The 27,268-nt window shown below is 42.4% G+C and overlaps 1 protein-coding gene across 1 annotated transcript; it reads left to right on the top strand.

Annotated features, from left to right (window-relative positions):
- Positions 1-3,774: 3,774 nt before the first annotated feature.
- On the top strand, positions 3,775-20,913 carry cbx7b (chromobox homolog 7b). The gene is made up of 6 exons (XM_085360447.1): positions 3,775-3,843; positions 13,874-13,917; positions 16,590-16,655; positions 18,401-18,467; positions 18,586-18,925; positions 20,545-20,913. The coding sequence occupies exons 1-6, from the start codon at positions 3,775-3,777 to the stop codon at positions 20,733-20,735; spliced, it is 777 nt and encodes a 258-aa protein (XP_085216573.1). The 3' UTR covers positions 20,736-20,913.
- Positions 20,914-27,268: the final 6,355 nt, after the last annotated feature.

The raw sequence follows: 27,268 nt of genomic DNA, 5'->3' as shown, positions 1-27,268 counted from the left end.
TGCTGAGGTGCAATATGGCATTGTATTAAAGGCAAAAGAATGGGAGTGTGTAAAACTCTGTAATGTCGCCGTAATTGCCCGACACATCCCTTTCTCCATTATTTTCCTTAAAGAAACAGTAATATTTAAAAAAACAAAGGTTACTGCACATATCAGATGGCATTTATATACTGATAATAGGTGAGTGTCGTCTAAAAATATCAGTTAAGTCAGATACCAGTTGGGCTCTGTACGCCAGCTAACGAGAGATCATGCATATGAGGAAATAATTTTGTTTCCCTCCATCACCGACTTCTACTCAGAGCCACCAACATTTGTTATACGTCTTCAAAGTGATCTTTCACGCAGATGACACAACAGTTATCAACCCACTGTAGCCCCCACCCTACCTCTTACTTTGGCTTGCGAGTGTCCCCACCACAGCAGTCCTCAGTAGCACTGGAGCTCAGCCTATGCAGAGATTCTCCTTCTCTGTATCCTCTCATAAATATCCTGCCAAAATACAGCTCTGAGAGAATGTCAACGATTGTCCCACCAAGTCTTACGCAGCTGCTTCTGTTGCGTGAAGTTTCAATCTGTGGAAGATTTTGTTGGTGGCTTAGGGGAAATGAAACTTAAAAAAAAGCTTGAAGATCTTTAGGAGGTGTCAGGTAAAGAAAGTGTAAGTCGGAAAGTGTCCCAAATTTCCAGCCTTTACGCGTGCTGTGGGAAAGTGTAGTGAAATGAGCCTAATGAGAGATTCTGCTGTTGTAGCTTTTCGTATTTATCAACTGTTAAAACTGTTTGCTACTATAAATGTATTGTCTGTTGACGACAATATTGGCCTTAACTTGTTTACATTGAAAGAAACATATAGATATACGTTGCTCTGAAATATTGACGGGGGGGCTGTGCAGTTTGGCGCCACTTCAGGAGGTTAATTCCAAAGCACCGACGAGAAATCCAGTAAGCAAAGAAACTAATCTGTAATGATATTTTCAGTTTTGCCGCCAAGGACTTTATGTTCTATTCAAACGTTTGAAATGACTTTTATAGGAAAAAAGATTACTTTATTTTAATGGTGCATGTCTTATTTTAGAGTGACTCCAGCGCAGGCTGTTGGCCATCACCACCTCGTTATATCCAAGCCGAGCAATCGTCAGTAATTTGTGGAGAGTTTTCAGCCCAATCACGTCGTGACTAGTGTGGCACATTTGCACTCAGCATTTGCCTTTTTCTTCTTTTTTTTTGCCATGACAATCCATTTAGCCCTTCCTATTAAAGGACCCTGATTGTCACTGTAATTTTCTTTTCAATAGAAATAAAATGCTTATATTGGCACTTTATGTATAAGCTGGTGTGTGGGTGTATTAAATGGGTGTCTATTTGCTTTCAAAGGGTCATTGTTGGGTTACATGTAGATTATAATGTTGCTATTCTGAGCCTCAGTGAGTGTGTGGAAAGTATGTCTCACTTTTACAATGACATGTTGCCCTTTAGAACATTTGTTCATTTCACAGGGAAATTGTGGTGCGTCAGAGAATGTAAGCCTTCATACCTTATATATTCGTCATACTTCAAGTGAAATATTTCAAATCTTTTTTCCCCCCCAACTTGATGATCTTCATGTAAGCTCATGAAAATCAGAAATCCAGTTTTTCCGACTATTTTTCTCTTGAAAAGTTTGTTCACTTCTACTCAGTTTTTTGTTTGGACTCCTTTACCAAGAACTGCTGCATTAGTGCATCGTGGCTCTGCTGAGGTGTTATTGAAGCCCAGGTGGCTTTGACCCTGTAGATGAATTCTCTACAGGGTTCAGGTCAGGAGCTGGTTGGCCAATGAAACACAATAAGGTGTTCAACATTCGGTAGCAGTTCTGGCACTGGAGGTAGATGCTAAGTCCTACTGGAAAAGGAGATCTGTGTTTCCATAAAGCATGTCAGCAGATGGAACCATGAAGACGATTGTGTTGACTTTGGACTTCATAACACACAGTGGGCCAGCCACCAACAACATCAGCATCATCACAGACCGTGGAAACTTCCCACTGGATTCTGTGCCTCTCCCACTCTTCCTCCAAACAACGATAAGGCCCAGGGAGCAGGATCAGCCCAGCAAAGACTTTGGAAAACATTAAGTGGAGGATAGTTTTTGAACTTTTAGTTTGAAAGCTTTTCCTATTGGTAAAGACCTCACCACCGCCCAAAATAAATACCATTAATACTACACCAAATTATTAAATTAAATCATGTAAGTTTTTTTTAATTTTTCATTTATTTATTTATTTTTCTGTGAGTCCACAGTAAAATAATTCACAGAAGAAACATTTCTGTGAATTAATGATTAAAAAACAAACAAACAGGACAGCCTGGGCAATAAACTACCCAAACTCTTTCTGTAATTTTACACATTTATCCTGTAATGTCACTGCGCCATCGCACCTAAGATCAAAGTGAGTTGTATGTGACTCGTGTGCTCTACCGCCTTAATTTCAAAATGAAGTGCAAAAAATTAGTGTGTGACTGTTCCCCGCTATTCCTAAAGATGTCTGCTTGTGGTGCCTCCTAATGCACTAACACCAGCTACAGTCCACTGATTGCAAAGCTCTTCTAACACACAATCATCTGAAGACTGGTCATCCTTTTTGTTTGTCCACTTTTTCCGACAGACAATCTATGCAGCAATGACCTTCTGTGGCTCTGGACAACTGTCAAGTCAGCAGTCTTCCTCATGATTGGGGAAGATCGCTGAGCTACTGAACAGTGGTTGCATGTGCTGAACTAGACACAGTATTGATACTGGCGGACTCATCAAACTGAAAAGATTTTTGTAAGTCAAAAAATGCAATAATATAAATTATAACAGAGAAAAGACAATATATTTCACCTTACATGTAATGCATATATAATAAATGAAAGCTTGCCTTTTTGAACTAAATGTGGGGACATAACAAACATTTTTACAATATTCTAATTTTCTGAGATGCACTAATAATGTTGTTTAAAAAAATGATAACTCCATCTGACAGCTGTATCCCTACCTCCTCTCCAACATGAAGGTTTACAGTTAAACATTAAACATTTGCTTTGCAAGCCCAGACCTGCATAAAAGCAAAGTTTGGTTGGGCCCCCTATTTACACGTTAGACACCTGAGTTGTTCCACCAAACACTAAAAGGACCCTCTCACCAAGATCAACGTCATAATTCTGTGATCAGATATGTCACAATAAAAGTACAGACTCAAGAAATCCAAGCTAATGTTCGTTTATTCCTCTACACCTCAGGTACTAACCCTTTGAAAGCTGGCTTACTTTAAGTGCATACTTAAAAATGAGCAGCTTCCATACATGTAATAACGATATTATATCATAAATATTATAATAAAAGAATGACTGTTTATACTACGGTGCTGCTGCTTTAAGTGAAGCAGAGGAGGAAAGTACTATCACCGTCTTTGGTATCCGTATACACGCTGCATAATAAGGATGATGGGGAAGCTGGTGGCGCGCGCCGGAAACGCGCTTTGGGCCAGAGCGGGCGCGCGCGAAGCGGTGTGCAGATGTGTCGCAGATTTTGTAAAGTCACTGGACGCATGGAAAGAGCCAGCAAAAGGAAGTCGCTCTGGATAAATGGGCCTTTAAACTTTCAGGAAAACGAGGCAGCCGAAGGAGACACGCGTGGAAGAAGACGTATCCGAGGGAGGGCTGTCATACGCAGTTAACGTTAGCTTAGTTTGTCGGGGAGAGGGACGTTACTTTGACAGTTAAAAGCCAGCGGACGGCGGCGTGCGAAGAGATGGAGCTGTCAGCGATCGGAGAGCAAGTGTTTGCAGTGGAATCAATCGTCAAGAAAAGAGTTAGAAAGGTAAGCGTGTAAAAAACAAAATGCGGCCAAATTATCAGCTTCTCTAGCTCTCAGCACTTTAAGGAGACACGCTTTTTTTTTCTTTTGGTGAACCAGAATGCTACTTTAAAGATGCTAATGAAAGCTTTGGAGATTAAACGAGGAGAGCAGCGTTTCTAAGCTGGTTATCTAATTGCGGAGTGTATTGAGGGAGCAGGTGAGCGGGGGATGTCCCTTTAATTTGACACGGAGACTGTTGTTCCTGTACTACAGCTTAAAGTGTCAGGTGTTTGGCTTATAAGGCTTGAAGGAGGACGCGCTATCAACCCCAAAATACTCTGCCTTTGGGCCCATTTGCTCGCTAATTGTGTTTGGGTCTAAGTTACCGTGTTGTATTGACATGTGTAGGCGCGACGCATTTGTTTACTCGCAGGGCACAGGAGGGGAGGGGAGGGGGGGGGGGGGGGGGGGGGGTGAAACTAGTGGTTTCCACCAGTGTCAACAACTAATATACAGAATATAAATACAGTGCTAAAGATCCACTTACATACTTGTTTCCCAAGTGAAATTAGCGATTTGCTGATATGTCAGAATCAGCATTTATAGCAGTCAAGGAATGAAAATGTAAAAAGTGAAGAAGAGATGAGAGAACCTTCATCCATGTTATAACTGTTAATGTTGCATAGTTTGTCCAACAGAGTTCTCTGCAACATCATAACAACAACCAGCAACCAGTGGATCTGAGTGCATCAGGCGGGCAGCACATGCATAATCCACAACTTGTTGTGACAATAAAACAAGATTATTTTTAAACTGTATTCATAAATAACGACTAACATTAAAGTCATTTCTTGTGTAGTATATTGTAGTAGTATTAGTATAGTAGTCGTATGTTGATATGTTGGCCAATATATCAGATTTTTAAAACATCAAATATCAGTATCAGTCTTTAAATTCTATATTGGCTCTAATATTTATGTGATCTTATTACAAGGTTTAGAAATGATAGGTAATAAATGTATTTATTACAGTCAAACATATGAGGTGCTTTTAATCATACAGTCTTTTTTTGTGTATGTGTAACTAGTGATTAAAATGAAGTCGGGGAAAAGCGGTGATTTCACCAACTGAGAATACCGTTGAGAGCCTGGAAGTTATTATTGGATGATGTCACAGAGGATGACTAATCTGAGTAGATTCGCTAGTATGTGGAAAACATACAATACATTTTGAATTGTGTTAATTATAGATATCTTCTGATGACATCATGGCAACATCTTCCTGCACATTTAACGAGAATGCGACGAGGCCTGAAATAGATAAGAAATAACAGATAATCATTAAATAAACTAATTTAAAGTTTGATTTGTTCCATTTCAGATTTGTAGTCATGCTACTGTGTTTTCATGTGATATACTTGTATAATATGTTACATTTAGGATTTCTAATGTTGTTTATATAGTTTCACACATAAAAGCTTAAAAGAGACAAACTTACTATGTACCACAAAAAAAGAAACCACCTCTGGTTGTAGCAAACGGCACATTTCAATGAAATCCAAGACACTGATGGAAAAGTTACTGTCACGGTTCTGGGTCAGGTTCGACCCAGCATTTTGAGTTCTTATGTTTTGGTTTATTTTTGAATGATTGTTTTGTTTCTCTGATGCTATGATGATTATTATTATTAGAGTTCCATGTTTTTTGTTTATCCGTGTTTAAGGATTTGTTGTTTCATGTATTGTTTGAGTTGCATGTGTTATATTCTGTCTGCCTCTCTGTCTGCGTCTTTATTTAGTGGTTTCTTGTTTCCTGTTTTATTGTGAAGGTCTGTGTCTCATGTGAGTGTGTTCAGTTCTACTGCTCCCCTGTCTCGTATAGTCCAATTTCTCCCAGCTGTGTCTCCCTCCTGTTGCCCATTCCCCGATTACCACCCTGTGTATATTAGCCCTGTGTTTTCCTGTGCTCAGTGTCGCGTCGTACCATCAGATTATGCCTGTGTGTTTCTGTTCTCAGTATTCAGTGGTCACTTCATGTTTTGTCTTCATGCCAGCAATAAAGCTGAGGTTTTGAGTTGTATTCAGTGTCCGAGTCTCGCATTTGGATCCTCCTCTCCATCCGCCTGCACACAGAGCTCTGGCAGAACGACGCAACCAGTAATGGATCCAGTGGACTCCGTGCGGTATCGGCGACCTGCAGTTTCTACCTTCCTCAAGGAGAGGGAGAGGCAGGAGGCTAGGTGTATCTGGGAGCACGAGTCGCCCTTCGATGGGTCTCGTTTGGCTCTGGGTGGGCCCCGCAGCTTCCAAACCGCGATGGCTACCGCCGTTCCATCAGTTGTTCTGTCAGGGATGCGAGGGGGCAAGTGCTCTCTCTCAAAGGCAGCAGCTCCTCAGTTTTCTGGTGCCACTCCGCCGCTGCTCTTAGAATTCAGGCCCTGCAGGAGGGGCAAGCAGTGGCGAAAGAAGGATTATGTGGTGGAAGACACTGGGCTTACTCCACTGCAGTCCTTTGCTTTGTTTTTTGGGACTTCCACGTTCGGAGCTACACAAACTTCCCGCTTCTTCGTCCCAGCCCGGCCCACCGAAAGACTTTCGGTCCGGTCTGCAGGAGGATTCGCAGTCTGGCTTACCTCCCTCCTCCCCCAGTGAGCGACGCTCACGCAGCCGTCGCTCCGCTGCCTCTGGACAATCAGCAGTGGTGAGCAACAGACTGTTTTTCTCATGCTCCTCCTGAACTCATGAATGTAACGAACAATAAATCCACCCCTAAGACCCTGAAGGCTACCTGCCATGCAAGTGAATCTAAATCTGCTAACTTAGAGGTAGTTGAGTCTGTGTTTGTTAACTCTGTGAACTCCTGCTCTGAGGATTTAAGAACCGGTTTTCATTCGGCACAATCTGAACCCAGTGTTAAAATGACTAAGACTACTTTACTTGAATCTGGGGGGAGAAATTTTCGGACTGCTGTGAAATTTCTGGAGGCTGCAAGTTCTGTTTTCAAGTCAGCGGAAAGGGAGGTGGTTAATGTTTCTAAGTCAGCTTTTCAGCCATGTACTTTTCATCAAGGGCACAGGCAGTTGGTAGGGACGGAGATTGCAGGCTGTAACTTGGGCTCTCTGAAGGAAGAGGCTGTCTGCTCCCCAAGGACATTTAAGGACTCTAGTTGCCCCTTTCTACAATCTATTAAGACTGTGGCTCCTCCTAGGGACTGTTCTGTATCCCTGCTGGATGTGTCTGAGGTTGCCCACTCTGCAAAGACTATATGCCCAGACCCAGTTGGCAATATTGTGCATTTTGAGGTCGTTCCTGAGCTTCTCTCTCCTCCTGTTCCTGCTCCCAGGGTAGCTCGGGCCCAGCGTTCCCCTCCACCCATTTCAGTACCTCGGGTGGGAGGGGCCGGTGTTCAGCTGTTGCCAGCACCTGTTCCTGTGTCGGCTGGAGGCTCAGGTGAGCCCGTCCAGCAGTTGTTCTCATGTTCAGAAGGCTCAGGAGGATTAGCTCAGTCACCTTCACAACCACCGTCACTACAACCTCTATTGCAGTCCCTAGCTCAGTCTCCACCTCCACCACATTCAGCCCTGCTACCCATAGCTCAGTCATTACCAAAACCAGACTTACTACAAACTTTGTTACAGTCCACAGCCCAGTCAGTAGCTCAGCTGGTAGAGGAATCATTAACTTTGTCATCAGTTCAGGCCCCAGTGCTTTCACCCATTCAGTCAGCCACTCATCTTCACCCTCAGCCAGGGGTCCCAAATGGCTCTGGCCCTGCATCTGCTCCAGCTGGAGAGCCCAAGGCGCCCGTCCAGCCTCGTGCCTCGTCAGCTGGAGGGCCGGTCGGGCACGGTCGGTCCCCTGAACTGTTTTGGCCCTTGTGCTGTCGACCTCCGGGTTGACCCCCTGAACTTTTCATGGACTCCGGTTCTTGGACTCTTGTGCTCATTGTTTTTTTTTTGGGGGGGGGGGGGGGGGGGTTTTGGGCTGTCGGGAGCCAGCCCTTGGAGGGGGGTTACTGTCACGGTTCTGGGTCAGGTTCGACCCAGCATTTTGAGTTCTTTTGGTTTATTTTTGAATGATTGTTTTGTTTCGATTATTATTATTATTATTATTATTAGAGTTACATGTTTCTGTTTATCGGTGTTTAAGGATTTGTTGTTGCATGTGTTATATTCTGTCTGCGTCCTTCTTTAGTGGTTTCCTGTTTTATTGTGAAGGTCTGTCTCATGTGAGTGTGTTCAGTTCTACTGCTCCCCTGCCTCGTATAGTCCAATTTCTCCCAGCTGTGTCTCCCTCTTGTTGTACTATTGTACTATTCTTAGTTAGTGTATTGTCTGTCTTGTCTTAATGTTGGTTTAAAGTGGAGCACTGTAACAAAAAATAATTTCCCCCAGGGATCAATAAAGTATTCTGATTCTGATTGCCCATTCCCTGATTACCACCCTGTGTATATTAGCCCTGTGTTTTCCTGTGCTCAGTGTCGCGTCGTGCCATCAGATTATGCCTGTGGGTTTCTGTTCTCAGTATTCAGTGGTCACTTCATGTTTTGTCTTCATGCCAGCAATAAAGCTGAGGTTTTGAGTTGTATTCAGTGTCCGAGTCTCGCATTTGGATCCTCCTCTCCATCCGCCTGCACACAGAGCCCTGACAGTTACAACCTTTATGTGTTTGACATTTTGACCTGAACAACCTTTTTTTTTTTTTTTTTTTTTGGCCTGTCCCGTTTGGCTCTTTTGCCATCAGAATTGTTGTCTAAAGACAAACAAAGATGCCCAACGGATTTACTTTACCAAACTGACCATCCCAGCCTTGCCGTAATGGTCCATTTGATTCACCTTTTATTGTTTATTTTATTTTCACTTACTGAATACGGGACAGACTTGACTGGGGGAAAGAAGGGGAGAAAGAAAGAAGGAAAGAGAAAAAGCTGAGAAGAGGGACGGGGGAGAAGGGCAAAAGACAAAAACCAACAGAACGGGCAGAGAAAAAAAAAATGCATATATCAATCACCTGGATCACCTGCTGAGAAAGAAAAAAGAAAGCAAGCAGAAGAGAACAAGAGTAATAGAATAAACAACATCACAATGATATATGGGAATATGACAGTAAATACTAAATGTTAAACATTATTGTGCAGCACATAAGATCAACAGAACACAGTGTGCTTTGAGGTAGGAGCCAAAAAGGGTGTAGTTTGTGGGTGTGATCACCCGTGTGTACACCTGTGAGCATGGACGCGCTTGTTTTTTGTTTTTTAAAAAGTTCCTTCATGTAATAATCTGCTAGAGGGTGTGGGGGGGGCCACAGCCCCGTCCTCCAGGGCATGAAGCAGGTGTGGAGGAGATCAAAACTCCAGACATCCAGAGGCCCCCAGAACACAAGAGACCAAGGAAGACCAACAGAGGGGCAGCCGCGCCACTGTCCCGGAAAGAGCTGAGGAGAGTCCCAGATGAGGGCTCACTCAGCAGCCGCGGAGCAGAAGCCAGGGGGAGTTGCAGTGACGCGCCCGTGAGCTCCGCCGGCAGCCAGCTGTGCCTGAGTGACCGAGCCCCAGGCCGAGAGGCCGGGGGCACCCCACCTCCGAAGTGGCCCGAGCAAGCCCCAGGCTCCAGGCCCCGATAAGCGGCCGCCAAGGAGTGAGCCGGTGTGTACCTGGACGCCCATCCCCGGACACAAAGAACCACCAACGCACCGATGTCTGAGGGGGTCCGCCACTGGCAGGGGAAGTGGTGGTAGGGGGAGATAGGCCTCCAAACCTTGGAGGGCCTGAGATGTCCCCAGAGAGGTGGCGCCTGACACCCAACCTGACATATAGACACAGACATACAGGCACACACAGATACAAACATCCATTCCCACCCTCATGCTCTCATATGCACTCACTCCACACTCAACCAACGTGGAGACAGACATAAAGAGACGTTGTACACACGATCACACTCCCCAAGCGTACTCTACAAACCGGGTCTAGGTGCCCCCGCCCCTGGAGGGGGGAACTGCACCCAGACCCAGGTGGTGTTTCCCTTTTCCCTGCGGTGGGGGGAGGCAGACCGCCCCGACTCCGTAGCAGCAGGAAGGCTCCACACTCCAGACCGCAGTCGGACGGCCAACTCCTCCTCCTAGTCCTAGCCCCCCTGCTCCAGCAGGTCGCAGAGAATGGGGGTGAGAGAAGACTCCAAACCTCCCTCCACCCGCTCATTGTAGTGTTGATGCATGTGTGTTCTAAGGTGCATTTAAAACCCAGGAGGGCTTGGAGCTACCTGCCAGAGAGCAGCAGGTAAGCGCATGGTCCCTCCTGCTAGCCCTCAATGTCTACGTGTATTTAAAATTGAGAGGTGGGCAACGATGCCAGGGGTGGGGTGTACACCCTGATGGTACTTTGGACTCCGTGCATCGTGCCCACCCCCAAGATCCTATATGTATGTGTAATGAGAGTGTGAGTAATGTGAATGTCTAAGTTGTGGGATAAAATTGAGGCAGAGGCAGCCAGAAGGGGACAGAGGGGGGGGGGTAGCCTCCTCTGCACCCTGGTGACATACCCCTACTCCAAGGTCCTGCATGTGTGGGTGGTTGTGGTGGAGCGGGAAGAGGGAGGCAGCTGGAGATGGGGAGGGAAGGAAGGGAGGGGCAAGTGACCCCTCCCTGGGGCCAGCTCCCCCGCTGACCCCAGTAGGCACCCCCATACTCCGCGACCCGCCAGGGAAAGGGGGCCCAGGCCCATCCAGACCGGGGCCCAGTGCAGCAGCGCCGCCTGGCCCCACAGAGCCCGGGACAGTCCACCCAACCCCACCACAGAGAAAACTGCACCCACCCCACCATCCACTCATCTTCCAGACTACATAAGACAATAAACACCCAGGCTGAGATCTTCCTCCACCTCTCCTGTATCTCCCCCTCCTGCAGAGGGAGCTCCTGAGGAGAGGAAAGCTCCTGCAAGATGTGACAATCTCCCCCACCAGTTGAAGAGCCCCTCAGGTGGCTCGACGCACCGGCGGCACCCTGCTCCAGGGCTGGGCCCCCATGCACCCACCCGCCCACAACCCCGGCAACACACCAACCAGGACCCAAGCCCCCGAGGCCCGGTCCGGGTCCCAGCCCAGAGACGGAGCGCCCCCAGAACCTCACGCCCATCCCGGACCCACCCAGGGGCAGCCAGGCTACCAGGTCAGTAACCCACGTCCGTCAGCACAGACCCTCCCCTAGCCCCGCTGCACGCAGCCGCGAGGAAACAGTCACCTGAGAGCCAACAGAGCCCCTAACCGGACATGACCGCTACCCCGGGTTGAGCCCCCCAAGGAAGATGCCTCCGGGGAACCCCCCGACGCCCTAAGCCTGTCCCTACCCCCACACCAATCACAACAGTGAAGGCGGGACCAAACTATGACCCCCCACCCCCACTAGGTGATGGAGCTGATCAAAGGAGCCCAGAGCAATTGATCTGATGTGGTGGCAGAGGCTGTATCAAGACTAATGTAATCTAATAGATAATTTCTATATTGGTTAGAATTAAGATTATTTTTATTTTTCCAGTTCATGAGGACTGTTTTCTTGGCTATGCATAGGGCAGTGAAAACCATATGGGCTATATTCTTTTCTGAAGTGACATTATCTAAGCTGCCCAACAAACACACTAAGGGGGAAGTTGGAATGTTACATTTCAGACACTTCGATAAGTCTTCACATATCTCGCGCCAAAACTTCTGAACTGGTGGACAGAACCAAAGAGCGTGGATATAATTGTCCGGTGAATTGGTTTGGCAGTGTGAGCAGTTGTTGGTAGACGTAAAGCCCATCTTGAACATCCGATGACCTGTATAGTGCACTCTATGTAATATTTTGTATTGAATTAATTGAAGACTGGGATTTCTAATTAGATGAAAGGTTTTTAAGCAGATCTGAGACCAGAAGTTTAGGTCTAAGTTAACTGATAAATCCGCTTCCCATTTTGCAATAGGAAGTGATATTGATTCATCTGTTTTAGAAAGCATTCTGTATATTTTGGATAGTAATTTGGGGGGTTTAAGAGTAAGAAATTGAACCACACTTGGTGGTGTTTGTAGTTCAACTTGACCCGGTTTAAATTTCTTTTTTACTATGGATTTAATTTGTTGATATTCTAAAAATCTTTTCTTGTTGATCCCATATTGTGTAACTAGTCCGTCAAATGAAATAAATTCTGTTCCTTCTAGTATATGTTCTAAATATTTGATTCCTTTATCACTCCAATCTGAAAAGTTTATCATATTATTGTTTTGTAATATGTCAGGGTTGTTCCAGATAGGTGTACGTTTGCATGGGATTAATGAAGACCCCGTCAATTTTAGAAACTCCCACCATGCTGTCAGAGAAGAGCTGATGTTGATGCTTTTAAAGCATTCATGTCGTTGGATGTTTGAGCTGATAAATGGTAGGTCTGAGATCTCTAGATTATTGCAGAGTGGTTGTTCTACATCTAGCCAAGGTTCATCTAAGAGGGTGTGTTTTAGCCATCCTGAGATAAACTGAAGCCTGTTGGCTAAGAAGTAGTGCTGAAAGTTAGGCAGTTCTAGTCCTCCTTTATCCTTGGTCTTTTGTAGTGTTTTTAAGCTTATACGTGGGGGTTTATTTTTCCAAAGGAATTTGGACATACATGAATCTAGAGATCTGAACCAATCTTGTGGCGGTTTAGTTGGGATCATTGAGAATAAATAATTTATTTTTGGTAAGACCATCATTTTTATAGCGGCAACCCTTCCCATGAGTGATATGGGTAGACATTTCCATCTAGCCAGATCATCTTCTACCTTCTTTAAAAGTGGGATATGGTTTAATTTAGTTAGATCTGCAAGCTTGGGAGAAACATTAATACCTAAATATTTTATATTTCCCGCTTGCAGTGGTGTAGAAGAGGAATTATGGAAAGAGCAATTAATCGGTAGGACTGTAGATTTTGACCAGTTAATTGAGTAATCTGATATTCTTGCAAAAGAGTTTATCAATTCAATCACCCCAGAGATATTGGTTTGTGAATTTTGGAGAAAGAGTAACACATCATCCGCATAAAGGCTGATTTTATGTTCCACGTTCTTGCATTTTATGCCCTTAATTACTGAATTCTGTCTAATTGCTGCTGCTAGTGGTTCAATAAAAATTGCAAATAGTGAAGGGGAGAGTGGGCATCCCTGCCTGGTGCCCCTCAAGAGACAGAAGCTGGAGGATGTCTGGTCATTTGTTTTAACACAAGCTGTTGGGGGATTATATAATATTTTTAACCAGTTTATGAAAGAGGATCCAAAACCAAATTTGTGTAAAGTTGCAAATAGAAATTTCCAGTTAACTCTGTCAAATGCTTTTTCTGCGTCTAAAGAGAATATTGTAGTTTCTAGGTTTTTACTGTATGAGTAGTCTATCAAATTAAGTAATCTACGTGTATTTGTTGATGAGTGCCTACCTTTTATGAAACCAGTTTGGTCAGGATGAATTAAGAGGGGGGTTATTTTCTCCAGTCTCTTTGAGAGAGCTTTGCAGATTATTTTAAGGTCTACATTTATAAGGGATATTGGACGATAGCTTGAGGGATATACAGGGTCTTTGCCTGGTTTTAGCAGGAGATTAATGTTTGCAGAATTCATATTTGATGGAAGTGACCTGAACAACCTGATACCATCAAATCTAACTGCCTGGCCCCGCGATATCACATCCAGGCAGTTAAATCAGTTTAAATGTGAAAATGCTGCACAGAATAGCGATGCACTCCCTTAAGTTGCATCAAAATGAGACATTGTGCGTCTGAGAGATGAGGTAATTGTTGATGGGCTGATTTCATTGTGCTTGGCAGTGGTTCCCAACCTGGAGGTGAAAGCACTCACAGTAGGTCACAAGATCCACTGAGTGGAGGAAAAAAGAGAAGAGAGGAGCAGAAAGTTTTGTTTTGGTTTGTTTTTTGTTTTTTTTTGTCTGGTTTTTTTTTTTTTTGGCTTGTAATTTGTTTCTTCAATTACTTAAACAGTTCAAAACGGGGGGGGACAAACACTACTCTCTATTTGAAGCTACTCTGAAACTTTGTCTCCACAGGGGAATGTGGAGTATCTGCTGAAGTGGAAAGGATGGCCTCCAAAGTGAGTATGTAGATTAGAAGAATAGGATGGATAACATGAAATGGAACTGAATGTGACTCACAGAGTGGTCTGCAAAAGTCTTGAGCCACCCCTCATTTTTTTAAAAATATTGTACTTAACAGGACCCAGTTTTGCCTGTAACTTTTTGAAAGTGGTTTTGAACAGTAGTCCTTTGGCTTTCTGAAGGTAAAACACAACTAGCATCCAAAAAAGAGCTTTGGAGTATCCTTCAAGAACCCCGGAGAGCTATTCCTAAAGTTTAAAACATTACAAGAAAGCTTGCCCAAAACACTTCAAACTATATGAAGAATAAAGTTGGTCATATTATATATGGACCTTATGGCTTGTTAAAAGTGTGCAAACTTAGATTTTGACTACAGACTGAATTTCTGTGCATTGTTGCACATGTTACAATAATTTCCATCACCTGTTTCTCATATTCCTAGCAAAATATGAAGAAATGCCAGTTGGGCCAAGATTTACTCTCCACATAAACACACTGTTCAACATTGCAATCAATCATATTTATCTTTTTAAAAGTATATAAACAATGCATCAGATGTTGTGAAATTAGAAATGTAGTAATTTGTTGAAAAACATGCCCATTTTCAATTGGATGCAAGCTGCATCTTTCAGAAAAGTTGAAACAGGGACAAAAAAAACAGGATGATCTCATGACAAATCAGTTAATGTACAGTAGCAGTATGATTGGATAATAGGACATCCTATAGGCGAGGTCTGTGCTTTGGCAGTTTGACACTGTAAGAATGTTTGTCAGAGCAAAATTTCAGAGAATTAGAGGATTTCATCACATATGGTGTGGCGTGGTGATTAGCACTGTAGCCTCACAGCAAGAAGGTCCTGAGTTCCATTCCACCAGGCTACCATCTGGCTCGGGCCTTCCTGTGTGGAGTTTGCATGTTCTCCCTGGGTACTCTGCCTTCCTAAGAACGCAGTTAGTGGGGTTAGGTTAATTAATGATTCTAAAGTGCCCATAGGTGGGAATGATTGTCTCTCTCTCTCTATGTGTTAACCCTGTGACGGACTGGCGACCTGTCCAGGGTGTACCCTCCCTCTTGCTCTATGGTACCTGGGATAGGCTCCACCCCCTACGACCCTGACAAGGATAAGCAGAAAAGAATGGATGGATGGTATTCAGAGAGAAGCTATGCAGGGGAGAACCTGTATTGAATGACCATAGTTATCAGGCTCTTAGATAGCTCTGGATTAAAGATTGACACAGTTTTATTGTGAAAATCTTTACACTGTCACTTTCTCTGACGTAAACTCACTTTGGATGGACTGAGGCAAAGGGAAAATTTGTTTTACGGTCTGATAAGGCAGAATTTAAAATTCTTTCTTGAAATTATGGATGCTGTGTCCTCCAGGCTAAGGGGTAGAGGCACTGTTCGGTTTGTTATGAGCACAACAAGATGTACAGTGGCACATTTAATCTGCACTTCTGCTAAGGCACCATTAATGCTGAACCATACTATAGATTTTGGAGCAATCTATGTATACTACCATCCAGACCACTACTTCTTCAGGTACGGGCTGTTTTATTGTAGAAGAGAGTAACAAACTGTTTTGACATGTATTACAGCAGAATCAGTTTCTAATAAAGAGCCATCATTATTAAAGAGCCATAGAGACATTAAAAAGCAAGAGGAAGGAGTTATATATCAAGCAACAGTGGGTAAATACTTTCCTTTCTTGACTACAGCAGCTGCTTTTCTCAGTCCCTAAACAGTTAGTGTTGTTAAAAGAACACAGTGGTGCTCATCCTTATGATCCAGCTTTTATTGAAATATGTTACTGACACCATGCATGAATTTAAAATGAGAATTCGTTTTTATAATAATAAATCTCGATCAATTAAACATTCAATATGTCGTCCTTGTTTTATTTCAACTTAAATACAGGTTTTAAATGGGATTTTTTTTGTGTATTGACTTTGTGGGAATGGGGTTGTGTATACTCTGACCCACGACAGCATTAAAACCACCTGCCTGATACTCTGTAGGTCCCCTTGGTGCTGCCACCCATTGGGGCATGGACACAGGATCTCTGGGAGTGTCCTTCTTTGGGCCCTGTTTGGGTTGTAGGGTAGGTCCTCTTGTTCGATTGTATTGAGATCTCGGGAGCATGGAGGTCGGGTCAACGCTTTGGGATCTTTGTCGTGTTCCTCGAGTCATTCCTGAGCAATTTTTGCAGTGTGCACGGGCACATTATTCTCCCGGGGTAAGCCGCTATCATCAGGGAGTGTAGTTACCATGGAGCAATATTTACGTGGGTGGTGTGTGTCAGGTGACATCCACATGAATGTTAAAATCTAAGGGTTCCCAGAAGAACTTTTTATTGTATGCAGACGATCAGTGTTTTTCACTTAAGCTGTCAGTGGTTTTAATGTTGTAAATATCAACATACTAAAAAATATAGAAATGCCGTTTTGAAAAGTTACACCAGGGCAAGAATTTATTTTAACTGGAGTTCTAAAGTTTGTTTTTCTGATTTAGAAATACAATAAATACACTGTGTCAGCACTTTGGCCTTGTTTTTAAATGAATCAACAGACTGATTTTAATTACCTAAATGATTATAATAATAAATTATTTATGGAGGTCATTGAAAAACGAAGAAAGCTTTTATATATGTTTTGCATCCTCCTACAGGTACAGCACTTGGGAACCTGAGGAACACATTCTGGACCGGCGCTTGGTTCAGGCCTACGAAGAGAAGTAAGGCTGCCTTCAGCCACCATTTGTCATTTATTTTTTCAACTTTGTACTTTGCTCCTTTATTTAACACAAACTGACATGCAGAGTCTAATTTTTGTTTATAAATGTGTGCATATATATACGTATATAGATACAAATTATATTATATTTTTAGGGTTTCCCCTTGGAGGCAGTGTGTTATCAGTCTGATATCTGTCTGCACTTGAATGGGGTCAAGTTGGCAGTTGCATACACTCTGAATCTGATAATCCAGCAGTTTTCCTATATTGCCAAAAGTATTTGTTCATCTGCCTTCACGCACATATAAACTTGACTCACATCCCATTCTTAATCTATAGGGTTTAATATGATGTTTGCCCACCCTCTGTAGCTTCAACAGCTTCAGATCTTCTGGGATGGCTTTCCACAAGTTTTATGAGCGTGTTTATAGGAATGTTTGATAATTCTTCCAGAAGGGCATTTGTGAGATCAGACAATGATGCTGGAAGAGAAGGCCTGGACGTTGTCACTTGGCGCAATGCACAAAGTACTGATCTCCAGGCAGTCACCAAACCCAGACTTGTCCATTGGTTTACTAGACAGAGAAGAGGGATTTAGAGATGCAAAGGGTCTGGGCTGCTCTAGAGTCCAGTGGCAGCGTGCTTTACACATCCTTATTCAACGCTTTGCATTGGGCTTGGTGATGTAAGGCTTGGATGTATCTGCTTGACCCTGGAAAACCATTCCATGAAGCTCTCTACACACTGTTCTTGAGCTAATCTAAAGGCCACATGAAGTTTAGAGGTCTGTAGCGACTGACTCTGCAGAAAGTAGGTGATCTCTGCGCAGTATGTGCCTCAGCATCTGCTGACCGCACTGCTACCGCACTGCTGATTTTTCTTGGCTGAGTTGTCATCGTTTCCTCCAGTCGCTTCCACTTTGTTATAATAACACTAACAGTTGACTGTGGAACATTTAATAGCAAGAAAATTCCACGACTGGACTCGTTGCACAGGTTTCATCCTATCACAGTACGATCCTGGAATTCACTGAGAGCGACCCATTCTTTCAATGTTTGTAAAAGCAGTCTGCATGCCGAGGAGCTTGATTTTATACACATGTAGAATTCAGTTATTTGGATTTACAAATCATTATAAATCATCAAAAAGCACATATAGAAACATAGACAGAAATTTGCATTTAACTATGACATTTGAAATAAGACATAAGATTTCTTCTTATTTGTTTGTATAACCTCTAAATTGGTACTTGGTTCTATAATCATATATATGTTGGTGATTTCTGAAAGGAGAATTGCTAAACAACACACACACACTCAGACACACATATATAATTTTTTATATAATTTTTGGACGAATATTGAAGTAAAGCATGTAGGTAGTCTCCTTGGGCAACACTGGAAGACTATTTTTAGAAGCCTCCTTGAAAGCCCCTCTCTGACCATTTACATTTGTACGTCTGCAGTGATTCCAAAATGTCACAATCGCAACCTTTCAGCTTGAATTAATTAGGGAGGGGCCAAAGTTGTTCGGTGGTGAGCAACAGTTGTGTTGTTGTTAATGCACAGTGTCCCTATGTATGATGGCACACATGGCGTAGTTTGAGTGGTTGTTGTCTAATGTAGTACCTCAAAGCTTCCCAACATTACAGTACAGCTCTTTTCAGACTTTCTGACCCCGAGTCAGAACGCACAATTTGGCTTGGATGCTTTTCCTGCCTGACAAAGGTCTGCTTGGTTTTTCCAGAGAACAGAGAGAACGAGCTCTGGGTCCCAGAAGGAAAGGAGCCAAATCCAAAAGAATCCTTCTGCAGGTAAAGTTTGGAATTTGATTAAAAATTATATATATATAAAATTCAAACTGTGTTTCTCTCATTGGGGCCTGACAATGACATTACTCTTTTTTTCTTTTTCTGTTTGATCTTGATTCAGAATACTGTCTACACCATGGATCTCCGCAGCGCTCACAAGATTCCCGAAAAGCCTGCACCGCGCCTGCGTCTGTCTCTGACACGCTCTCTGCTCCCCGAGGATGACCATCAGCCATACAGACAGGAATCACAACACAGACTGAGGACGAAGGAGTTCAGATGCTTTAACTCAAACCCTCCAAGTCCAAGACAAGAGAACTGGGAAGAGCATGGAGAGGAAGACGAGGAGGACGAGGACGAGGAAGAGGGAGAGAACAGCATGGAAGATGATGAGGACAGGGAGGAGGAGCAAGAGGAGACTCAGAAGAACACAGCAAAGGAGAGCGATGGCATTTTAAATGGTATGTGTGTCACTTGGTCAGCCAGTGGACTCTAATCAGCTGCGTTTGCCTCTGGGATGCTCTCATGAGGTCAGGGGCCAGTTAATAAACAAGCAACTGTATTTAATAGATAAAAAGAATGACTTGTCTATCTTTGTTATTGCTTTTTTTAATTAACTGACTACATTAACTTGATACAAGCATTGACACCGGGTTGTTTTTGTCCCAGTCGACCCTCACTGACTAGTCCTTTTCTAAGGTTTTAAGTAGCTTGTTCTGCTGTTTGGAGTGCAAAGACCCGAGTCAGGGGGAGAGGGGCTTAAGCCCATCAATCAAGTGACTAACACAGAGAGAAGAGCAACCACACACTCACGTTTACACCTCTGGGTGGCTGAGAATCACCTACTATACATGTCTGTTGTAGCAGTTCCTGTTGTTTCTACCTTGCTGTCCTTCTGATCAACGATAAGTCCCATCCATGTGCAGTTGTTTTTCAATATGAGATACCATCCGTCCATTTTCTTCTGCTGATCCATATCAAGGTCACCTCTCCCACCCATCATAGGCTGGAGGATGGGCTACACCACCTTTCAGCACTTCTAGTGTAACTCTAGTCTTTGTTCTTCATCCTCCATCTCTCTGTTCTGTAAATGTATTGTAGTGACAGAGCATCTCCCAGCTGTCAGCAGACTATCATGCTGTTCTCTTAATGCTAGTGTTATCCAGAAGGGTGTCCAGGCCACAGTGTAAGTCTGTGAATGCACAATTGTTTGTGTTACAAATTTTCACACATCTACTCAGGCTATCTCCTGGGCTCCTCCCCACCCAGCTGCAATAACACATACACAGGGTAGACCCAGCACTCGCTGGAGAGAGTATGTATCTTTAAACCCCCACAGAGAAGTGGAAAACAATAGGGGAAAAGACATCTGGAATACCCTGTTTATCCTGCTGCAACCCTGATCCAAGCTTGAATAAGTGGAAGAAACTGGATGGATAAATTGTTTATATTTGATAAATATTGTTTTGCCCCGATAAAGAGAGATGGTTTGGGATGATTGATTTGTCATTTACTCACTATGAGTCATTAGTTATTATAGTAATTAGTGATCATTAGTTAATATTAATCTCTCTTGTGTCTTTTGTTGTCTCTCCAAAAACTGTCTTCTTTCTACCCTCACCTTTTCCCCTTTCTGTGAAAAGGGAGTTTTTCTTTCCCACTTTCGCCAAGTGCTTGGTCAAAGGAGATTGTGTGATTGATGGGGTGTTCTGTATTATTGTAAGGTCTGTACCTGACAATATAAAGCACCTTGAGGTGACTCTTGTTGTGATTTGGTGCTATTTGAATTGAATTTAACGGGGATTGCCTCCTCTCCTAGTTCAGTAACAGGGAGCGGTCTTGTTGATATTCACTGTTCTGCATGATCGTGCAGTAATCCCAACCGTAGTGTGCTCTTCTGTTTTCTGGGAAACATAAGCAGCCACGTGCACTCTGTCAGTTTATAACATGCATCAAAACAGATCAGTCAAGGCAAGCTAACTCAGAACTCGAGTGGCAGCCTTGATGCAGTAGTTGTCTTAGTGTAAATGTACACTTTTCACCTTCTGCCTTTCTCCCTCTGTGTCCCTGCCTCAACCAGGACATGAGAGGACAGACGGCTGGAGCTCCACGGGACCAGACGAGGGCACTACATCAGAAAATATCTGGAGACCCGTCATATGTCCGGGAGAAATAACTGTCACAGACATCACCCTGAAATCCCTCACAGTGACTTTCCGAGAGTCAAGAGTGGCCAAAGGCTTCTTCAGAGACTGGGGCCTGAAAGTCTGAATGCTGGAAATGGGGTTGGCCGGTTAGCAGTGGAGGCATGGTGAGAGGGAGCTGAAGGCACCGACACAGTAGGTAAAAGGTGCCACAGTAGGTGTTTTCACTCTCTCTCTGCTTGTCTCATTGCCAGCCTCTCCCAACTTTCTGAGTGGTACATTTACATGCACAGAGTCACCTGAATATAAGCTGATCTCCAGGTAAAGTGTTATTTTCATTGTTCTTGACACTTTTCCTACAATCAGACTGAGTTGCCTTGAATAAGAAGAGCATTACATCAATGTTTATATTAAGAACAGGATTTAAAACTGGAGTAAATCCTGAAAGGAAGTTATTTTGTGGTTCCAGTAGAATGAGAGGCTTATAAAGTGATGGCCACAGTAAGGACCTTCTGACCAAAACTTAAAAAATGGCCACCATACAACTTGCGTAGCATTCTCATGCATTAAATAAGTGGATCAGCCACAGAAGAAGTCCACGTGGTACGTCATGTGGACAACTGCAAAAATCTTGCTCTGCTCCATTTTTCTAAGTGAATTTTCATTTTTTATGACAACCAAGACAACAGAAAAACATGGAAAGTTACATCTCCAGAGAGAGAGATGAGGTTATCCAAACACAGGTCCAACACAAACGTGATGAAAAGACAGTACTGAATATCTGTGAAGGCATTGAATACTGGCAAAATCATTTTGGTATCTGTTCTTTCCTTTGCCACTGGAGCAAAGACTGGGCCACATTAAGTATTTCAGCTAATCATGACCAAGGTACAGTCAGAAACACTGACAGATCAAATGTGAAGAATGTCCAGACATCTGGAATCAAACAGCTGGAAATGTGTGGAGGTAAAATGGCTCAGAGTTTACTTGTATTGTTGGCATTGCTTAATGCATAGATGTCCAAAGTAAAGTTCTCCTCTAGAGATGTCTTTCAAAGAAACACAACTACAGTCGCACAGTAGTGGATAGGGGTTTTCTTTGTTACCCTAAGGTATAGTAAAGATGCAAAACACATTTCTGCCACGACAAACCATTTGAAAAGTCACCTGCTTCATAGTTAGTTTACCAGGTTTGGCAGAGCGGCCAGATCGCACCAATCCATCCAAGCTGTCAGTGGTGGGTCATTGGTTATGGCTACCTGACAGTACTGACAGGCACCGTGAAACCAAAAACTTAGTTGCTTTGAGAATGAAGTATTTCTTCTCCTTGATGTCCCAAATGTCCAAATTATTGACCCATGTGGATTTAAAATCCCTGTAACTGTTTGAAATTGCATAAATGTTGATCCCGGAGGCATTCAGACAATGATGGAAAACAAGTAAAGTAGCGCTCCCGCAGGCAATTCCATGGTTTTAGTGATGGAAACACAGAGCTCCGTACTTTACGTGGATCCCAAGTTATGACTGAACACTGTGAATCGAGAGGATCTTACCTTTCATGCAGAGTCTTTATTTTTGAACTCCAGCAATGAAGTATATGTAGTAGTTTCACAGTTTAAAGTAGCACAAAACTGGAAAGTCAAACAGCCAATTCCTTTGATATTGCACTTTTCATTAGCGCCTGAGCAAATTTCTTGGCTAAATGTTTGACCTTACATTAGATCGTCTTTTTCCTCTAAGCCCATTTGCCCCATGACGAGCAAAATCCACTGACAACTCCCCACCAGCGTGATCTGAGTTTGCCATTTATGTTTGTGTAATAGTTATGGGCTTTTGTTTTTGTTTTTTGCTTTAGACATGTTAGCTTTAGAGGTGGTTCAAATTTGTCTGGCCTCTACCCTTTGACCTGTTCAACCTGGGTATCCCTACCAGGAGCCTCTGCTCCCACTGGCACAGCTCTCCTGGTCATTGAAGCACACAGGCTACATTAGTAAACATGTGAGGAAGAGAAGGGAGGAGTTCTCTGTGCATGTAAACGGAGCCACACTAAGCCAGCCTGACTGGACTCAAACATTTTGTACATACTCAGTGAGGTGGGCTTAGGTATCAGACCCATACTAACACACAGTGCTGTACCTGTAACCTGTAAACTCATAGACTGTTACTGCTGTACAACACGTGGCTTTAGTCTTGTATGCGTTTCAAAATCCTCCGAGAGAAGATTTGATCCGCCTGCATGCCTTTCTCCTCCAGTACAGTTACTATAGCGATATAAAGACGGTGTAGTCTTCTCTGTTCAACTAGCTCTTCATCTCCGCACATATAGCCCACCATACAAGTGACAAATTTGTACCAAAAGGAGAAACTAAATGAGAGAATGTATTAAGGAATTGCACTGTATTAGCATCATAGAGGTTTGTGTGTCCACCGGGAGGCTCTCTTTGCAAAGACTGATGGGTAGAATTTCAAAGGCAAAGTTTTAAAGCTGCTACCAGCTGATGTTTCGCACCAATATTCAGTCCCTTTTAATCATATCATTTGCACTGTCCTTATCCATTAATGTGATTCTTTTAAAACTGGAAATGCCTCATTAAGTCAATTACCAAAAGGCTAAAAAGCCGAGCTAATGCATTTAGTTTTGTCAACCGTGTAGCGTTCCAGCACAACTTTCAGAAAATGTGCTTTTCGGCTAATAAAACAGATAATATTAGTAACCCATCATCTAACAGCCGGCTAAGGCTCTTAGCCAGTGATAATGTCATTTAATAATGCAGGAAAACCTTTCAGTTTTAAACAAATGGTCTCTGAAAACAAAGAGGGACTAACGTGGACATTAACATGTAAAACTGGACGAGAGTCTATACTTTAAAATTTGAAACTGTGTAACTACATGTAGAGTCTCTTATGTTGGAAGCTGTAGCAGGCTTTATAAAACACTTTTCCAAACTGTATAAATCCCCAGTCACACCAGCCTAAAGACCAATAGGAACCCAAAGTAATGTGCGTAGAAGAATGCACATTTTTCCAGAGGGACCGGTGGTGTCTGAGGGGCCGCCAACTGATCTCTAGCAACCTATAATTGGTTATCTCATAACATAAGTATCTGTAACATGATATATTCACAGTAATTATGAGTAAAAGGTCATTTTGGACCAGGCTAACCTATAGCTAGGGTGACCAGATCCCAAGAAACTGAATGTGAGGGACACGTCAGCGATGCTGAGAGGTAGTCTGAAACGTTCATATCCAACCACAAAATAAAAATACAATAAATTGTTCATGTTCCAACTCTCCCAGTAAGTAAATACACTACTGAAAAAGAAAGCTCTAGTTTGTTCTTATGCTATGATGTGATGGGCTTTATATACTCCTGTATTTTTCTTTTTTATGTCTCTGTTATTCCAGTAGTTCTGTTTGCATCATTGCATAGATTGGACAAGGAATCAAAGTGCTGCACGGTCCCACATAAGGACGGGCTTCTGGTCACCCGAGTAGGTTTGGCTTATTATTTTACATTAGTTTCATCACCGGGTTTTGCTTAGAGATTCCTTCTTTCGTCTGCATTTCCATGAACATTTCTTCTAACGTTGACTGAAAAAGTTGAGTTTTTGCAGTTCATACATGACTTTAAACTAAACTTTAAAACACCACCTCGCTTCAGTTCTGCTAAAAAGGTTTCAGAACACCGAGAGATGAAAATCACAGAAATCCAAATCATTTAGATGATATTAAAAACGATTAAAGATATCAACGTTCAAAATGATCAATTCCATGACAGCTGAGCAGCCAGCGGCTCAAATAAATGGAAACCTTGACAAATGATTGCGATGTGTTAATCAAAAGTGGAAGGTTTGAGTTATCAGGGAGCGACACTGAATGATCAGTATTACAAATTCAAAACAAACTAAGAAGTAAAGCCTAACTCTGGACCCAGCAGGTCAGTCTGACTCCACAGGCTTCCACTGGGGACGCAGGAGCCGATGTGATGTGTCACATCTATGGAATCTCCCACAGAGGCATCGCATTGGTCCACATGTTGTTTATATCACACTGAGGATTGATGGGTCAGCCTCTCATGATCTTCAAACTGTCTCTGTGTGACAACGAGCTGCAGGGAATGGAAGTGCCTGATGTTGCCTTTTTTTTCTTTTGTCTGTGGAGCTTTTAGGGCTAATACTTCCCTTTTACACACACACATTAACACACCTTTCCCGTCCCAGTTTTTTGTTTGGCTGTTTTTGTTTTGTTTTGTTTCTGTATGTCTGGATTTCACCATCCTTCAATGATGTTACTAAGACTTGAAAAACAAGGCGACGCGAGGAGGAAGCCGGAGAGGAAACGTGTATTTTTTGGTGGTTATTTTTCTACATTGACCTGAATGTATATTTATTCTTTGAGGGTGTATTTGTCACTTCGATGACCAACAAGGATAGTTTTTTATACAGTTTGTGATAACCACTGAGCTCATGCCATACTTCAGTGTTGCTGACATGACGTAAAAAGCACCTTGGATTTGACGTTGCCTGACGTGGTTGCTCGCGCTGCTTTCGTCCACCACTGAGCGAAGAACCTTGCACTTTATTGTGATGTAACCCTACAGATTACATGCTCCGGTTTATGAAGTGTCATCGTGTATAAACTATTTCTATGGTACTACTAAAATAAATGTTGCTCATGTTTAATATCATTTGAAGTCAGCCTCTTGATTATTTACAGTGACACGAGTGACTTTTTCCAGGTGCAGTTTTGTGTCTAAAGGTTATAACAGATCTACAGTGGGTCGACATGTGGTGTCACTTTAAGTGAACTGAAGAACTGAATGTGAGGTAAAGCTGTCAGAGAGCCTCCATGGCTTGCATGTAAAAGGCAAAAAAGAGGCAAATTTTAATGTGTCTGCAACTTCAGACTCAAGATATGAAGTTTTATATTTTATCATCTGAGAATGGCTCCCCTTCAGCTAACAAGTGAAAAGACTAAAGAAAGACATATATTGTATTGGACTCATTTCACAAAGTTTTACAGCCTGTTCCAGAGTAAATATACACAGCAGACTGACAGCGTAGACTCACTGCAGGTGCAACTGGGATTACCTACTTGAATTGGCAGAACAGAATTCACATGACTGCAATCTACTGCTATCTAGTGGTGAAATTTTACTCAGTGTACCATTAAATATATATTTATGTCCTATTCTTTTCTTAGAAAAACCTAAATCGTTGTACTTAATTTACAGTCATATTACATTGACTTAAATGGTCATACTTTTCTACTGCAGACATGGTCTGTAATATCTCTAATGCCATGTTTAGGAATAACGTGGGGGGGACGTTCGAAAAAATATTAACGCAGAGGTTTTTTAAAAGCAGATTTCAAGTTTAAACTTTGTTTCTTTGACTTGATAGTTTTCACATATTTAGACCATTGACTGTATATAAATGATGGATGCAGCCATCAGTCCATTGTTGGTTTGTGGAGAATGATGAAAGCGCAGGTTTAGCATTTTTTCCCCCCATCTCCATATTTGTTTTTGGGTTGTTGTTGTTTTTTTTAGGTATGCATGTCCATATTTGACTGAGAGGGTAGAGCTGGAGATTTATCAGCTAATCTTAGCACAGTTTAGACAGCTTAATCAGCAAATTGCATCTTTAATTTACTGCATTTTATTTGAACTTACTGTGATGCTAATTTAGGCTAGTAAAAACGAAACTCCTTACTGGAGAACTTGGAACAGCTGATGCATTTGCATCACTTTGCACAACACTGTGATAAAAAAGCCATTAAAAACAGTCATTCCCCTAAGATGCTTAACTTTAAACCATAAGTAAATACATTATTCTTACCTACACAGTTGTGGTCTGTAAGGAAGGAACTTGGAAAAAACAAATCTCAGGCTTAAAACTCGGACAGAATCGTTTTTCTGAAGGCAGCTTCAAATGACAATTCAAGAACTCCAGTTTGGCACTTCGTTCAAGATATAGTAAATTTTAAGGACTATATACACGTGTTTGAAAAATATCTCACAATATCTGATCTTTTAACAGAAAACATGCTGACACAACTTCTTTCTAAAATGCTAGAGCTGAACAAACTCGTCCCCACAGGATGACAAAACAATTTTCAGTGTCCTCTGGCAAAAACCCTTTAAACCTCTTCATCGCTTAAATGTGGAATTTTTTTAGACTTATTTACTGTCCATCTTCAAATGGCACAGGCTTCTGACTGATGCGCAGATGCATCATATTGTCATTAATAACTGACAGAGAAAAAAAAAAAGTTTTTTTTCCCCAATGGTACAAACATACTTTATTGTACAATTAATTTATTGGCAAAAACAAAAACAATCAGACCACCGAAATAACTTAAAAGAAACTAATGAAAATGGAGCAACAGTTATTTTTGCTTTCTCTCAGCAAGCACCAAAACTGTTAACAAGAACAAAAAAGAAAAGAAGAGAGTGGTCAAAGATTCCATTTGAATACTAAACAAATATTTAAATAGTCTTACTTCCAGTCTCTTTAGGAAAAAGAAATGATAAAAACAAAACTATTTGTTCAGTTGCCATCAGTTTGTACAGTGATTCAGTATGTTTACAACTATATTCATGTACATGAAACATTTCTTCAAAACAACCAAAAAGAAAAGAAAAAAAAAAAAAGGATGG

Source organism: Diplotaxodon limnothrissa, linkage group LG8, assembly GCF_057381915.1.
Source record: "Diplotaxodon limnothrissa isolate DT_005_m linkage group LG8, D_limnothrissa_male_GT1.1, whole genome shotgun sequence".
Lineage (NCBI taxonomy): Eukaryota > Metazoa > Chordata > Actinopteri > Cichliformes > Cichlidae > Diplotaxodon > Diplotaxodon limnothrissa.
This window is presented reverse-complemented; position numbering and strand designations above follow the sequence as displayed.

Excerpts from the sequence above, each read along its gene's own strand:
- cbx7b (XM_085360447.1), top strand. The coding sequence starts at position 3,775 with ATGGAGCTGTCAGCGATCGGAGAGCAAGTGTTTGCAGTGGAATCAATC. Across the intron at positions 13,918-16,589 it reads TGGAAAGGATGGCCTCCAAA|GTACAGCACTTGGGAACCTG; the intron begins GTGAGTATGTAG and ends ATCCTCCTACAG. Across the intron at positions 18,926-20,544 it reads GAGCGATGGCATTTTAAATG|GACATGAGAGGACAGACGGC; the intron begins GTATGTGTGTCA and ends TGCCTCAACCAG.